Genomic DNA, 17,508 nt, shown 5'->3' with positions numbered 1-17,508 from the left:
AGTTTATCCCTTATCTCACTCATAGCTGCTTCAAGGAGTCTATTTTTCTCTTTTTGTTCTTCCACTTCTCTATCCAACTCTTCATTAGTAACCATTATGCTCTCCCCTACTGATTCACCAGTATATAGAGACATACACAATCCAACAAGTCTTTTACTTGCTCTGATACCGATCTGATGGGATGGGGTATGGGATAAACTAGCCTAGTCTATGCTCTTGGATCCTTTCCTTGGATCTCCTGGTGTTCTCCTCACACCCTAGGGTCTCTATGACTTCCTTTTCTTGAGGAATCCCCTGACCTTGCCCAATCCACCCACCATTGAGTTGCTATGCTGCTCATAAGGTCTCACCTACTCATGAGACTCAAAACCCCTTACTATGGCTAATAAGGGCTAATCTTGTTCCACACCTTCCAAGGTCTTAGAAAGGTTGTTTCAGGTCTATTTCATGGTCTATCCACCCATTCATGTGCCCCCAAGAGGTTTCAAGACTCTAACCCCTTACCGATTTCATAAATTTGGGTTTTTGCCTTCAAATAAGGCTACAAGGATTAGGACCAATTAGGCCTCCTACCCAGTCTTCTAGGGCTCCCTCTCACAAATGATGCACAAACAACCCTAACTCCCAAAATGGACTACCATTCAATTGGCAAGGGCTCAAGGATTTTCTAGGTTTTGGGCCTCCAAGTGGCCGTATAGTGCCTAGGGCAAATTTTGGGGTTTTTAAAGGTTTTGTGAGGGTTTCTAGAGTCTGCCTGGGTCACAGTGAGTGTTTTGAGTTTTAGCCACCTTGTTATATTAGTGGAGACTCCTCCTTCACACCAATGATAATTTATTCACTCCTATGCACCTCCTCCAAAGGATGCACTCTCCACTAACCAACCTTGCTCTCTAAGACCTCTACAATTTGACCTCTCCTAACCGGGCACTGTCTAGTCTCGCCTAGGAGTGGGTCTTTGCTTGGCCTTCCTGCATTTTTAAGGGACCTTCTTGTTTTTCAGTATGGTACAAGTTCTGCACTCTCATTCCCATGGTTTCATGGTGGTTCCACAACGGGAAATGGAGTTATGCAGCCATTTACACAATCTTGTCCAAAACTGGACAGTAAGAAGGCAATTTACAGACTATTTAAAAACACACTCAATCTGCAAATAAAAACCTAAACTAATTGCTTGAAATGAAAGTGTTTACACCATGAAAAACATTCCACACAGTTTTGGATGTTTCTCAATCCATTAACTTGCTTGGTTGCTTCATTCAACCTGACTGGTAACAGTTTTACAGTCTCAAACTGGTCTTTTTGCTTAGGCCATACAGTGTCTGACATCCAAACCATTCATTTAGGGTTTTCAAGTACTTATACTACCTATACCTTGATCTATGTGCCCATACTAGGGTTTTCCATGCTAACCTAAAGAATTTGACATCATGGTGGAAAAGTTGTTTGACAACTTTTAAAAGTTGTCATGTAACTTTTGCAACTTTTGAGCAACTTTCCCAATGTTGCTTTTTATGACTCCTAGACCCACATTGGGCCAACCTAAGGACACCACCATGTTATAAAGGACCCCTAAACACTTCAAAGACACACATACCCTCCATTTTCAAGAAAATCACAATCTTGACTTATGACCCCTAAGATCTCCACTAGGACCCTAACTAGGACCTATGAGCACATGGCTCATTATTTTATGTACAATGGCTTCATAAGAAGCATAACACCAACAAAACAAGAAGGAGGAAGAGCTTGAAAGGGTGCTCCTGCACCAATTAGTTTGAGGGTTAATGAAATATGGAGCTACATGTACTTTGGTGATTTTTAGATCATTGAATTGCTTATAAGTGTATCCATCAACATAAAACTGATGCATCTGCTCTCTCCATTGGTGGAATTGATCTAATTCCATATCAATGGATCGAAAAAAGTCTACAACAAATTGCATCAATTGAAGTTGCAAATTGTACAAGATGAGGGGAGTGACAAGATCATTTCAAATTGCATTAATATTTTATTTTATGATGTCAAGGTTTTCATTTATTTGTGTTCTCAATCAAGCCTCATATAATCTAGGGGGTGGAGGTAGAGTTGGAGGTGGAGGTGGAGGTGGATGCAGAGGGGTTGGAGGTAGGGGGTTTTGAGGTGGAGGGGGTGGAGGTGGGGGATTTCAATATAATATATCCTCTATGTCAAAGTCATCTATGATAACTATAACACCTGCATATATATAAATATGCATAAATAATACACAAAATTACAAGTTTTAGAATCTATTGACATGTTACAAAAAATACTTTTTTGAGTAAAAATGTGCACAATCTAATGCAAAACATGTGATCAAAGTAAAATATAAAACTTTACTACTACATTTAATTCTAAGGATTGAAAATGAAAATCACTTGTACAAATACATGACAAATAAACACATGAAGAACCAATTATTCAAGTAAAATATCTAGTAAGTTTTGAAGTTATATTAAAACGTCAATTTATAAGGATAGAGAATATAGGAGAATATAGGAGAATATAGATTCTCTTTTTGATAATCAATCTCAAGCTAGTCTAATTTATTAAATTTTGGTTATTAGCAAAGATTATATACATATAAAGTAATAAGGAATGTGAAAAGATGAAGGAAAATAAAACACAAATCTAGACAAACAAAGGATATGAAAAGTATAAGTAGTTACAAATGGAAGCAACTCAAGTAGTAGCTCGAAATGAGTGAGGCTTAACAATTCAATAATGTGGTTTCTTCTCTCATTAAGAAAGAATAATGAAAATAGAAAATGAATTAAATTTATTGATGCATTATTGTGTTGATGTGGGGAATGTGTTTACAATTTTGCGAGGTATCCATCATAAGTGCCATCTTGAAGTGACTAGTGACTTCATTATGACTAACTTGTTTAGAAATGATGTGTAACATGTCAAGAAAATGACTAAAGTATTTAGAGGGCCTCTCTTTGCATCCTTGGATATTTCGGGATGAGAATATGAAGGAACCCAATACAATTTAAGAGGAAATGGGTGGTGAAAGTAAATGTGTTGGTGTCTAAGAATTGGAAGTTGAAAATTTAAAATATTGATTTTTTGTGATAATATTGGTGCTTCAAGTTCAAGGCCAGGTAGTGGAGTGTGATTGTTTGCTGATCTAGATTAATAAAAGGTCCTTTTTAAAAAAAATCCTTGGAATGTTTTTAATAATATTTCTCAATAGAGGGCCTCTAGAATCTCCCACTAAATTACCTAAAAATCTTATTTTTAATGGATGGCACATATTTTCTTTGATATAGAACTAAATATTATGAAATAAAGATTTGTTTTCATATTTTGCTTTTTTTTTTACGAGTTATGATCTTATGTGTAGTATTTTGTGTTCTATTAATTTTCTTATTCACATATAGCCTTTTCATTAAAAAAATCATATCATTTTCATCAATAGGAAAGAAAAATGACTAAAGTTGAATTTAAAAAGAATTTCCAGCACATATTTCAAGATAAAAGTTTTAAAATGCGCCTTTTGAAGAGAAATACATCAACAAGAGACACAAAGCGTCAAGTTCCTGCCGAGATGTATTAGATTAGTGTTGTAATTTTTTGTATGAAGTGTTTTGTGTAGCTTGATCGTTGAGCCACACAAAGCAAGTTATGTAATGAATTCTAGAGAATTGTCTTTGAGGGGGCACTCCAAGAAGAATGATTATTGGAGCATGAAAGTAAAATAAATAAATATTTTATGGTTTCATGTTACATTATTATGAGGGTGATCAAGAAAAAAAATCTTTATCATGGGGGGAATGGAGGACATGAGGTCTCCTCATACTAAGCTTTGAGGTTGAGTCCTTTGAAACATATGCATTCTGTATCATTGGAGTTTGTGAGTAACCAAATAAATGCCATAAAAAGGAATTGTAAAATTTGATGAATGAACAAATTTAAGACAACAACCTATCATTAATCTCCTCTATTTGTAAGTTATGAATTTTAAAGAAATACTTGTTTGATCAGCATTTAAGAAAATCATGAGAAGTAATTATAGAAAGTTTTGTTCGTAATTGGTCTCATAAATACAAATGCTATTTTTTTATTGAACATGGTTTGACATAGAAAGTAGTAATGGATATTCTTTTAATATGAAAATTCAATCGTGATATTACTGCAAGGAATAATTGCTATTAAAGTTGCATATGATCATCTTTTAATTTAAATTTTTTGTTGTGGTATCACTCTTCAAAATAATTGCTATTAATATAAGACAAGTCATAATGATAAATTATTATATTATTAAATACAAAGTTATATTATATTAATTAGTATTTAAATTAATTTGTAGTTTAGAATTATAAGTTGAAACAATAATTTGAAATTAATAACTTAAGAAAAAATCATAATATAAAATTAATCTGATAGAATTTTAGAACTCATCAATTCTATCCATAGAGTTTGAATTTTGTTGAAAAAAGAGAATATATACTATCTTCCAATGTAAAAATAATTAATCATTTATTTAGGCATCTATAATTTAATTGAATTACCAAGAAAGAAAGATTTTAGATGTTGATATTGAATCAAATTTTTTATATTTTATACATCTTAAAATACAATTTGATATATTGTAGATTTCTAATTCCACAATAATTAGAAGAGATATACTAAAAATCAACTTGGATCCTTAAGAATATGTAATAAAGTGCTTGAAAAAAAGTTCAAGCAAACAAAAATTGCCCAAACAATTATTAAATGCGATAAATTTCAATTGCTTCAATAAACAATTCTTGCAAGCAATGTTAGAAAAACATGTAAAAAGTCTACGTGTCCACATGGTAGCTTGGTGATACATGAATACACTATGCGTGTCCATAACAATATGGCACTTGGAAATGGAGATAACCAATTCAAAATATCTTGAATCCACCATTTGTATATACATAAAACTTGGCAAGTTACCTGCTTTCAGTCTGACATATTGTAGATTCGGAACTAATAAATTCCAATTCACCCACTTCATTCATGTTCGTTTAGAAATATTTAAATCTCAGCAACTTCCATTAGTTCAAATTTCTAAAATTGTGAAAGAAAGTGAAAATTGACTAGAAGAAGAAGAGGAGGAGCCTTTGCCATTGTTGGCTCTCAACCATGCTTGTCTGATGTGCATATCTGTGGTTGAATCAATATAATTCTATCCAAAAAAAATTCCAGGTTTGTACCCATCAAAAGACCAGGACCTCCAACTCTGCTGGAGCTAGGTAAAATCCATTTCTTCATTAAATTTCTATTTTGGTCATCTCTGTCTTTCTTAATTGCAATATTTTTAATAGATGTTGTGTTCTTTGTAGTATAATTGTGTTGTATTTGCTCATATAAATTCCTACAGCTCACTCCTTTCTTGGGCATTATACTTCATAAATATCTGTACACAATTTGGTTGCTTTTAAATTTTTTACAAACAATACAAATACATTGAAAAAAATAATAATGTGATTTTTCATGAAAAATGTTAACTTGTTGCTATATGAACTTATGATGTTTGGAAATTTTATTCGCTATTATGTTGGTATTTCTGAAGTTACGATTCACTGCATTTCATTGGGCTTCCCGTTTGTATGTATAATATCTATTTCAATAATGCTTTCCTCTTTTGGAATGTTATAAATAATTAATCTCGAAGAATTGTACTAATTTTGCAAAAGGGATGAAATTAGGAATTTGTGCATGGTTTTACTATTAAAAATGCGGTGGAGTTAAAAGATTCTTTAAGTTCAAACTTAATACTGATCTGGAAATAAGTGATAGTTCATAGAATATTAGCAATGACCATTTCATCTACCATTATGTATTTATATAGTTCCTAAGATAATTGCACCGTTTTGATTAAGATATAATAGGCATTTCCAGGAAAGCATAAGTTGCCTAGAGTTTAAATCTGTCTAAATATTTCCTCAACCACAACAAGAGCTAGATCAATAGCTTTGATGTAGTCTGCCATGTCTTTCAACTACAAGTTGAAACTATAAGCATCAGGAGAAATTGACTACCTTGTAAATAGTAATAAATGATCTCTAGTAGGATTGTAAGAGGTGATAAGATGCAAGATTTTCAATATTTCCATTTTTTTACTGAGTTAGCATTTTAGTCTCAAGTAAACCTTCTTATTAAAATATGAACAATTTTAATTTGTCAAAACCATGGCTATTTCCCCAAACCACTAAATCAATTTCAAGATTTAATTTTTTTTACTTATACCCAAACAATATAGTTCATTTCCGTGTGTAAATTTATTACAATTTTGAATCTGAAATGTTAACTTTGATAGGCAATATTGGGAGATAGCCTATGGAAGAACTGGGGATGCCGTGAAAATATTCTACATATTTAACAATAATTTCTTCAATTTTTAATTGAAAAAATAAAGAAAATCTCCGTACAATTTTAACCAAAATAATGGAAAAAGTTTCAGAATAGAATTAGCTAAAAATGCCAATTTTTTCCAAAAGAATTACACTATAGCAAAAGGAAAGACTTCCAAACAGATTTAGCAGTAATGACTTTGAAATATCAGAAGAATTTAACTGAAAAAAATTAAGGTATCTCAGAATTGAATCCCCAAATTGCTTGACATATCCTTGGGGAATTTGGGCAAAAACAATTAAGGTATCTCAGAATTGAATCCCCAAAATCCCTGACATATCCTTGGTGAATTTAGTACTCCGCCATAAATATAAAAAGACCATTTGTATCATTTTATCCTATACCAAGAACAGAAGAGAAATCTACAATTGAAAAAATAAACAAAACTTTTTTCAACTAAAAATCAAGGAGCATTCCCTTCAAAATTTTAACCAAAAAAGTATAATAGAAGCCCTGAGACACATTAAAGGCAGCCAAACTTGCTTACAAAGAAACCACCTGCTGCACCTCCGCCTGGCCATAACAAAAGCCAAAATAGCAAGCAACAAACATAATCAACAATCAATAACATAAAAAATTGCCAATTCTGGTGTAGTACAAAAACTATGAGAGCGTAAAAAACTCTAGTTGCCTCTTAACATAAGAAATGAATTGATCAAAAGCCATAAATTAAACTTGGGCAAACCAAAAATATTAAATAGAATTCTTAAAGAGAAAAACCCTTGGCTAGTGAATTTGTAATAGCTACATATATTGCACAGAAGTAGTGGCTTGAAACCAAAAAAAGAAAATCAAAACTATGCATCTGATTAATGAAAATATTTAATAAAGAGTAGAAGTTAAAATCTGACTATCCCTACCCTATAGAGGAAGCTTCATGCTATGGCTGTTGATATTTTTGCAGGAAAAAGGCTGCCAAATTGCAGTGCAACAAAAGGCTCAATAGTGTTTACATGGAAGCGCCTTGCATGTCCATCGTGATGTTTTATGCCCGTGAAATGAAGGTTATCAAAAATTCATTTGCGGCAATAATTTCATATCATTCTCTGCATTCAAAGACACATTAATGGGATAAGATTTGTCCAGATTTCTCTAACAACTGGTAACATTTGATTGGATCCTTTCTCCTTGCATTAAAGAAGAGGATAAGATTTTTTACTTTCTTAGATCTTTCTAGATTTACTTTTTTCCATTTTATTCGGATCAAACTATTAAGACTATAGAAATAAATATTTTTCTACAAATAAAAGGAAAAAAATTGAATTAAAGGAAAAAATTTGAACTATGCTAATGACTGTAGCAAGTATAAGCCAATAGGAAAGGAAATAAATAATTTTGATAAAATTATTAAAATATGTAAAAATAATAAAACTATGGAAGTGTTAATAGATTTTTTTAATTCAATGACATAATTGGACAATGAAAAGAAAAAATTGCATCTAATCGATGCATAAGTAATCCTGCCTATGGGGAGGAACTAATAATTAATGACAACATTTTGATGGTCATACAATGTGACTTTCTACATTTTATATAATATGACAAACATTTTAAAATATTACTAAATAATGAATATTTATTGTAGGGGAATATAATATATATTATTTTATAAATCCTCCTTTAAGGGATAAACATGACGAACCACAGAGAACTATTGATAGAAAAAAAAAAGTGGAATCCCTTCTTAGAGACAAACTAAATATGTGACATAACACTTGACATGAATATATAAGTAATTGAATCATGGCATAATAGGAAGTAATAAATATGTGATCATTAATATTCTAGATTTATCTAGAATTATGATTCCTACATACATTTCAAATAAGTTGCACAAGATGATTCTTTGCATCTACTTGTCCATTAGAAAATGAAAAAAAAGTGCTTAGGGAAATCTAAATTTGAAGGCATGAAAGAATATTTTTGCATTAAACTTCTAGTTATGGTAGATAAATAACAGTTATCATTGGATATGACATATTGGATCAAATTGAATATCATTTCTTTCATAACACAAACCATAAAAAAACCCTAAATTACAAACAAAAACCCTAAACAACCCCAAAAAAATACAAAACACATAAAAACTTTAAAATACCAAAATACAAGAAATAGTGTACCTGGGAGACCGAAAAATCATTGGAAGTAGGTGGGATACACTTTAGTAGATCGGGGGCCTATTTAGGTTCTCCTCAGTCACTACTTAGTGACTAGAAAAATGAAATTGGAAGCTTTTTTTTTTAAATATCTTTTACATAATGAGGCCATGTTATATTTCTAAATGGGGCCCTATTATGCTTTTGAACCTGTTAATAACGAGGCCCTGTTATTTTTTTCACCTTGGGTCCCTAAAGCATAGTGGGCCCTGTTCCTAGAGGCATTCTTCCCAACGTGTGTGCTTCCCCCTAATTGGGACCCAACTTCTTGCACCCACCCCATAACCCTTTCTAGGGTCTAGTTCTCTAGATAGTTTCCTTGTTGGCTACCACCCACTTGGGTGGAACAAAGATGAAATCCTACTTGCAAGTATAGCACACAAAAACAATCCTAGGAGGTTTGCCCACATGTTAATTTCCAAATTGAATAATATCATGTTTCCTAATAACCAAAGTTTATCTCTCACTAACAATTCAGATGCCATGAGTCCACACTATAATAAGGACATTGATGTTGAGGATTGTCACAAGAAACTCATGTAGGATCTCCTAAGAGAAAATTTTAAAGTTATCTACTTGATAAATTTGTTCAAATATGAAAATCAATATGAAATTCAAGTACATAATTTTTTTTAATAGAAAGTGAGACTTTATCCATTACGAAAATGATAATAAGGATTTTAAATATTTACATTCATGATCTAATATTAATAAAAGAGCCATAATTCAACATTATTGATTCTTGAAAAAACTTCTAGACATGACAACTTTAGTATCAACCCACATAGTCTTAATGAGAATGACTTCAAAATAAACATTTCTCTTTCATAATTTTAAGTCCTTAACTAGCCTTTACACTTCTATATAAGGATAGAGAACCATATCAAGAATTAAAAAGAAAATTTTAAAAAACTATAAGATGATTTGCTGAAGATATTCTCCTAAGTCTTGAGCTCATTTCCCAATATTTATTTAATATAAAAGACTTAAGGAACAATTTTCACCATCTAAAATAATGCATAGATTAACTTTTAACAAAAGAAATAAGTATCATTTTGATTAAGTCTTTCATTATAGTTTAAGACATAGGTATCAAATAGTGGAATGCATTAATTTATAGAGAGCAACACTATTCCTAAAACAATCACCAGGTTCTCTTTATGATAATTATCTAATAATTCACACCAAGATACTAAAAGCAACTAGATTTGTTAGCAACTCAATAATAGCCAACATACAAATCATAACAAAGAAGATATAGGTTCTCAACAATCTTTCTTTAACTAAAATGAACATTCTAGAGTATAGCGGTTTTTATTACATTCATGTTACTAGTACAAACATTTATGTTTTGTTTTTTTTTTGGACTTTTCTAGAAAATGTCTTAAAACTATTCCAATATAAAAAATAGTCAAACTTTTTGAATAGCGCCATACTCATCCCAACTTCTAAACTTTCATCAAAGCAATTTCCCCTTGATGATACTATGAATCAAAAGAAAAGATATTCCTATTATTATTTATATTTATATATAGTTAGTTCAACTCAATTTTTAAACAATACCACTACCTTGGAAAGATAAGGGTTGGACATGATTTCATTCATACCCGTGAATGTCAAGTCTCTATAATTGATATAATTATATTTATTATCAGATTCAACTATACCATCTTAGTAAACAGGATTACATATGCTAAAGCTTTCGAACGAAACCATAATTCATTATTGAACAAAATTAAATCTTTGCCAATTTATGATTTTACCAATATAATAACATATATAATATCAAATATTAAAATTAATCAATGATATATAATTCGTCAACTAAAAATGATAACTATACTAAATAGTATAAAACCATTACCCTTTAGCATTGGACATCATTTCTTATAATGTTTCTCTAAGACATTTATAATATAGTATTAATTAGTAGTCTACGCACTTTTCTTCCTTCTTAATATCTGCCCAGTCCCCTTTTTCCAGCCCAACCTCCCCTTTGCCCTCTTAGAAACGTGGTCTCTGGGACTGCACTGATTTTATCCTGCCTGTGATAAAATGGGAGCTTTGGAATAGGATGTGGGCATTCGTCAAAGCATAATGAAGGCAAAGTTTGCCAGAAAGTTATCATCAGAAACACTCTAGTAGATATGTATGCAAAATGTGGAAGCAGAAATAAGGCACGTGAACTGTTTGTACGATGCCTCAAAGAGATGTCATCTCATGGAATGCAATGAGTGCAAGATTTGAAGAGAAAGGATTTTTATTTGAAAAATACTTTAGAATCTCTCCAGCAAATGCAATGGCTGCATAAAGTTAAATTCTTCTTCAGTGTCTTCTCGGTTTGAGCAGAAATGGGAGCTTTGATGCGAGTTATATGAACACATGTATGCAAATGTGAAAGCATAGTCTAGGTGTGTTAATCGTTAACAACAAGCCTGGAAGATATATGTCCTCTTCCAATGCTAAGGTTGTAGGATAGTCAATATCTTTCCTTCCCTTTTCTTTTCACGTCCATCTTCTGTTAAAGTTTGCATAGCTGTCAGCAACATATTAAGTCTAGATAATATCAGTCAATTTTGAGTTTTTAATATTTTTAAGTCGAGAAATTAAAGCTTAGCGTGTGTGATTTAAGCTATCTGTCTCTTATGTTTCATGTGGAAGCTGTCTCCCCTAAAGTTCAACGTCTCTCTTATGTCCTAGCTCCAAGGGTCGTAGTAAATGAAGAATTAAGGGCAAGGCAAATCTTAGGTATGATGTGTGATGACAAAAGGTCATGATCTTGTACCATGCCTATTAATTTTAGGTTGTCTCCTGTAACACCTACCCACCAAGTAACCAACCATACCACCACTACCTGCAATGAATTCATCATGGTTATACTAGTCTCCAATAAATATTGCTAGGCAACTATTGCAGAAAAGTTGACATAGATAGGTCTGATTAATCAAAATTGTGGTTAGAAATTTATTGCATTGCTTTAATAGGTACTATAATATGATTACCATTTTCATTAGACATGGATATAAATCATATATCATATTGCCTAAGTATTAAATTATCACCAAGAGTCCAACATAGTTTCTATCCTTTGAAACATCTGATATACCTAGTAGTTACATGATAGGGAGGAATCCACCTCTTCGGTGAAATAAAATATGAAAGAGTTTATGCATAATATCTATTTTTATTCATGGACATATTGGGTTGTTAATTAATATGAGGTAGTTGAAGTATATATTTACAATGCAAGGGTAGCCTTGGAACAATGTCCCCAAGGCCGTTTATTGCATATATGGCTAAGCATGTGCATTTATTCTACCATTATATTAGGTAGAAATGATCATGGATAGTAATAAGTATTTGAAATAATAATAAAATAGGTACACAATTTTAAATACTAATAGTATTATTACAAGGATATTAATTTTAAAGTCAAGAAATTATTTAAACCAATCTCTATTGTAACTTCACCATGGATCATTCTCTAGTTGAAGAGGTGTGTGCCTTATATTCAAACTATGGTGATTCTACATAATGATACTAATCACTTGGTAGAGATATACTAGAGGTTGCATTCTAGAGCTCTAATAAAGCTGAAATCCAATTTTTAATTAAATTTATTGTGAACTATGTACCTCTAATTAATCTATTTATTTTCACACAATATTATGCTTATTAGAAAAGTACTTAAGCATACTATATCTCAATCATTTCTTTGCAATGATCATACAAAGTACTCTAACACTAAGGATAAGATATAAATCCATTAACAGATTAAAATTTTATAAAGACCTTGAAATCTTTAAGATGTTGTGCATGTCCAAATCCTCAAAGAGTATATACACCTCATGAATGTGGGTGAAAACTTGTTCTAAGTTATACCTTTGACACCATTAACTATATAATATTGAGGAACCACAATATTTTTACATTATCGCAATTACAACTTTATGCATACACATTTTCATACCTCTACTGTTTGTTTTTTAACATACTGCTAGGAATTGTTGACAAGAAAGCTAGCATGGTCCATATGCCTGAACACAATTTCACTTGCAAAAGTGTTAGCATATTTTAATAAGATCCAATGCATCATAAAATCTCCATAGTGGTCAATCAATTATAAAACATACAAAAGAAATCACAATCCTTAGAATTCATATTCACTACATGGCATAAAGTGTTTCCACTTACTTTGTTCACCAAATGTAGAATCATTGCACCCTATTCATTTAAAGATGTTTGCAAAATTCTAGATTAATGTTGCATAAGAATTAAGCCACACAACATTTTCAATTTTTATCACAAGTATATAAGATTCTAGAAGAATGACGAGACTAATCTACACATGCAACATAACCATAATCATAATCTAATCACAAACCAAATGTCCACATCATTGAAATCAAGGTAAGTATCTTAAGTCGCATCAAGTTTCTAAACCACCTACAGGTGGGGCCTCACATTTAGGATATATTTATGAAAACCAATATAGTAATTGGAGTAGGCTTTCAAAAAAATAATAATTTGTAATATTTTTTATATTTATTTTTTATTTTCTAGTGAAAATATTTTTTTACCATAGATAAGGGTGTTTGTTTGACACACATGAAAAAAAAAAAAAGAGTATAAAATATGCAAAAATAAAATTAAAAAATGTCCACCCTCCATGTTGATATTATTATGCTAACAATAATAATGATAATAATTTAGATACTTGAAAAAAAAAATGCAATGTAAAGAACTACATGTCTATATTATATTTAACATAAACTAACAATTAACAAGAAATAAAACATGCAACATAAAATAATAAATATACATGTCCTAGGTATTAGTATTAACGATCTATGTTTAAAAATTATTATCTAATGTTATGTCTAATTCAACCATTTGATATTGGAAAATATTACTTATTACAAATAAAATAATATATAAAAATTAATTTATTAATAAATATTTAAAATGAGACATTTGTTTTATTAAAGTATAGTTAGAATCTTCACATAAAATGTCAAAAACAATTAACTTAAATCATCTTTAATTTTTTTATGGATTTCTTTTTTAAGTATTAGAAAGTGAAATTTTGAATTAAAATGTTGTTTGAATGTCTCACCTAAGATGAAAACTAAGACACGTCTTATACTTTCATTTATAGATATGTCATAGATTAATAAATCTCATCTCAAACTCTAAAAATATATAAAATATATATATATTGTAAAATTTAATAATAAAATAAAAATTACATTCTTAGCACTCATGAAATTCTTCATACAATTAATATTTTTTTTTAAACATGATCAAATCTCTCACATTAATTTTTCGTGGATTAAAAAGTTTATGTATATAATATTAAGGCACTCTTTAAAGTTGAATGACAACTCTTTATTGAATAGAATTAGTCTCCCATTTTCTGCAAAGATATAAATAAAGCTGTGAAGTCATAGAGCATGCATAAAAATGACTCATAGGAATATGCATTGGTTAAAATATAATTTCTTTCTTCTGTGTTTTAGATTTCAAGATCATGACTGGTTTACCTGCACTCCTCACCTCAGCAATCAAAAGTTCAAAAAACGTGGGTTCGGGTGGAAGCTTCCATTTATGATCTTAATTTAACCAGGACTCAATAAAATCTACTGACCATTAAAACCAGGCGATCTTTCGACAACGTACGTGTATCCGGTGGCCTATTTAATATCTCATTAAAAATTATTAAAGATCACAGCTTTTGTTACCAGATACATTCATTTCTGGAGAGAGAGAAATAATAGCCGAAAGAAAATGAACTGGTTCCTCAAGGATCGTTTACCATTCAACTGCTTCATTTTAGGTCTTGCTGTGCTTATTCTCCAGCGTAGTTGCCAGTTATTTGTTGCTGCTGGAGACACCCTCTCTCTGGGGACTTCTCTAAGGGAAAACCAGACCATCATTTCAAAGAATGGCACTTTTGAATTGGGGTTTTTCAGTCCCAATGGAACCAACAACTGGTATGTTGGCATCTGGTATGCCCAGATCCCTGACAAGACCATCATTTGGGTGGCTAACAGAGAAACTTCCATCACAAACATGCCCGGTGTCTTCTCTCTCTCTACATCTGGTTATCTCACTGTATCTGATTGGCAAGGAAAAGTCGTTTGGTCGAGTAATGATGCTCAGCAAGCTAAGGGATCCAAGGCTTCGATACTCGACACTGGTAATTTTGTTCTTATAGCCGCCCAAAACAGTTCTGAGACTGTGTGGGAGAGCTTTGAAAATCCCACAGATCATTTTATGCCTACCATGAAGCTTTCGAAAGGCTTGAAATTGTACTCTTGGAAGAGTTCGGTGGATCCAGCGCCCGGGCCTTTCTTTCTCCAAATGAATCCCTCTCCAGGAAAGACAGACTTTGTGCTGCAGTATAAAACTGGTGTTTCATATTACAGCTCGGGAGAGTGGACTGGTAGATATTTTACCACCATGCCACAGGCAATATCTGATCCCACATTTTTGCAGGAATTCGTAGTGGTTTCTCCGACAAAAATGTACTACACATATGGGCTTTCACCGGAAGCTAGTTTGACGATGATGGCGAGGGAAATTCTCAGCTGGGACGGTCAGCTATCATTCTACGTGTTGCTTAATAAGAAAAGCTGGAACCTGGTTTATAATTCTCCCCATACAAATTGCGAGGTGTATGGCGTATGCGGTGCTTATGGAGTTTGTCTTGCCCAAGCAAATATTCAGTCATGCAGTTGTCCGCAAGGCTTCCAGCCAAGAAACGCTACTGCCTGGCGTTCTCAGCAGTGGTGGTTAAGCGGTTGTGTTCGGCGTACTCCATTAAACTGCTCCTCCATCAATGGCAGTGCAAGTGGCACCACAGATGGTTTCCTTCAACTCAGTAATATGTCGTTATCATATGATGGAGTGGCTTCTCAAAATACCCAAGAGTCTCTACAAGGGTGTAAAACTGCTTGTCTAAACAATTGTTCCTGCACGGCCTTTGCTTTCACTGATTCAAATTCTGCCGTTTGTAAATTGTGGTTTGGCGATCTGTTCAGCATGCAGGCTAATTCATCAGATGGTCAGTCCTCATTCATTCGATTGGCTGCTTCTGATGTGCCACAGTTGTCACCTGACGCAGATAGTAGCAGCAGCAGAGTAGTTGTGCTCTCCATTTCAATTCCTTTGGGTCTTGCTGTTTTGAGTACTCTCTTCATTGTTGCATGGTTTATTCAGCGCAAGCGTCGAACGCTGCTTGAGGAAGACAATAATAACGACGCATCAACATCGCTCAGCACATTCACCTACAAAGAGATGAAAATTGCGACCAACAATTTTGCCCAAAAGTTGGGAAAGGGAGCCTTTGGCTCTGTCTTCAAAGGAACTCTGCCAGATAAAACCCTTGTAGCCGTGAAAAGATTGGAGGGTTCAGCTCAAGCAGAAAAGCAATTCCGTGCGGAAATAAGCACAATTGGAAACATACATCATCTGAATTTGGTGAGGCTCCGGGGATTCTGTGTAGACAGATCTGAAAGAATGCTTGTTTATGAGTACATGCAAAACGGGTCTCTCAACAATTTCTTGTCCCGCAGGTCCAAAGAAGCAGACAAGGTTTTGGACTGGAATACTAGATTTGGAATCGCTTTAGGCACTGCAAAAGGGTTACTTTATCTCCACGAAGAATGCAGGGATCGCATCATCCATTGCGATATCAAGCCAGAAAATATTCTTCTAGACGCGGATTTCTCTCCAAAAGTGGCTGATTTTGGATTGGCAAAGCTTGTTGGTAGAGATTTCAGCAGAGTGTTGACGACAACAAGAGGAACAAGAGGGTATTTAGCTCCCGAGTGGCTGTCTGGCGTGCCCATAACAGTGAAGGCGGATGTATACAGCTTCGGCATGACCCTGCTCGAAATAATCTCAGGCCGACGAAATAGTGACTTGAGCGTGCAGGAATCTCAGCAATACTTTCCTACTTGGGCAGCAACTCAAATTCACAAGGGAAATACAATCGGTATTGTGGATGAAAGGATTGCAGACAAGGCAGATGCTGAAGAGGTGAGAAGAGCAGCTGTGGTAAGCATTCAGTGCATTGAAAAGGATGAGAATGAGAGGCCGAGCATGGCCCAAGTTGTTCGGAGTTTGGAAGGCAAATCAGAGGGTGGCGTGGAACAATATGAGAGGCCCCCACAAGTGCTGGTTAGCAATCATCCTGTAAAAGCGACTAAAATGGAAACTGAAGTTGTTTATGCTCAGTGAGGTCACATAATCACTTGTTAAACTATAATCTTCTGCAGCTTCTATACCACTTGTATTTTGTCCATGCTTAGTCTATAATCTTCTGCAACTTCTATACCACTTGTATTTTGTTTATGCTCAGTGAGGTCACATAATCACTTGTTAAATTTCGAATGGTTTCTCTGCAATGATAAATTGGTTAAAAAATGTTTTGTACATCACGACTTTTCCTTCTTAAAATCTAAGAGCAGAATCGGCTTTAGAATTGCTAGAGTTTCTAAGGGGTTCCATCAAATTGTTAAGACTCCTAGATTTTTATTGTGGAGATTTTCTTTCAGATCTGTGAAGTATATATTTAAAATAGAAATTTAATTGATAACTTTTTTATTATTATTTGATTTTTAATATATATTTTAAATTGGAGCTGTTTATTCTTCATATAAAACAGTATCTGATAAAAAATATAAAATCTGTAAATGACAACAGATTTTTATGCGATTTCTATTCTTTTGATTCTCTTAATCTGCCTTTTTAATGCTCTAAAAATGCAAAAAATCCGTTGAAAAATATCCATGTTATGCAAATTTGTGTTTTTAATCAGATGTCATTTTATATGGAAAATAATCATTGCCTTTTAAATTACCATGTTTAATATGTATAATATATTTATGTATATATTATTTTATCAAATTATTTGAGGGTGTTATTTTTCAATCATAAA

General features: G+C 32.7%; 1 protein-coding gene across 1 annotated transcript; it reads left to right on the top strand.

Annotated features, from left to right (window-relative positions):
* The first annotated feature begins 14,264 nt into the window (after positions 1 to 14,264).
* LOC131050893 (G-type lectin S-receptor-like serine/threonine-protein kinase At2g19130) lies at positions 14,265 to 17,177 on the top strand. Its single transcript, XM_057985196.2, has one exon. It carries the CDS (start codon positions 14,352 to 14,354, stop codon positions 16,806 to 16,808), a length of 2,457 nt encoding a protein of 818 aa, XP_057841179.2. The 5' UTR covers positions 14,265 to 14,351; the 3' UTR covers positions 16,809 to 17,177.
* Positions 17,178 to 17,508: the final 331 nt, after the last annotated feature.

Source organism: Cryptomeria japonica, chromosome 6, assembly GCF_030272615.1.
Source record: "Cryptomeria japonica chromosome 6, Sugi_1.0, whole genome shotgun sequence".
In the NCBI taxonomy this organism is placed as follows: Eukaryota; Viridiplantae; Streptophyta; class Pinopsida; order Cupressales; family Cupressaceae; genus Cryptomeria; species Cryptomeria japonica.
The sequence above is the reverse complement of the archived record's forward strand: the minus strand, read 5'-3'. Positions and strand labels throughout refer to the sequence as shown.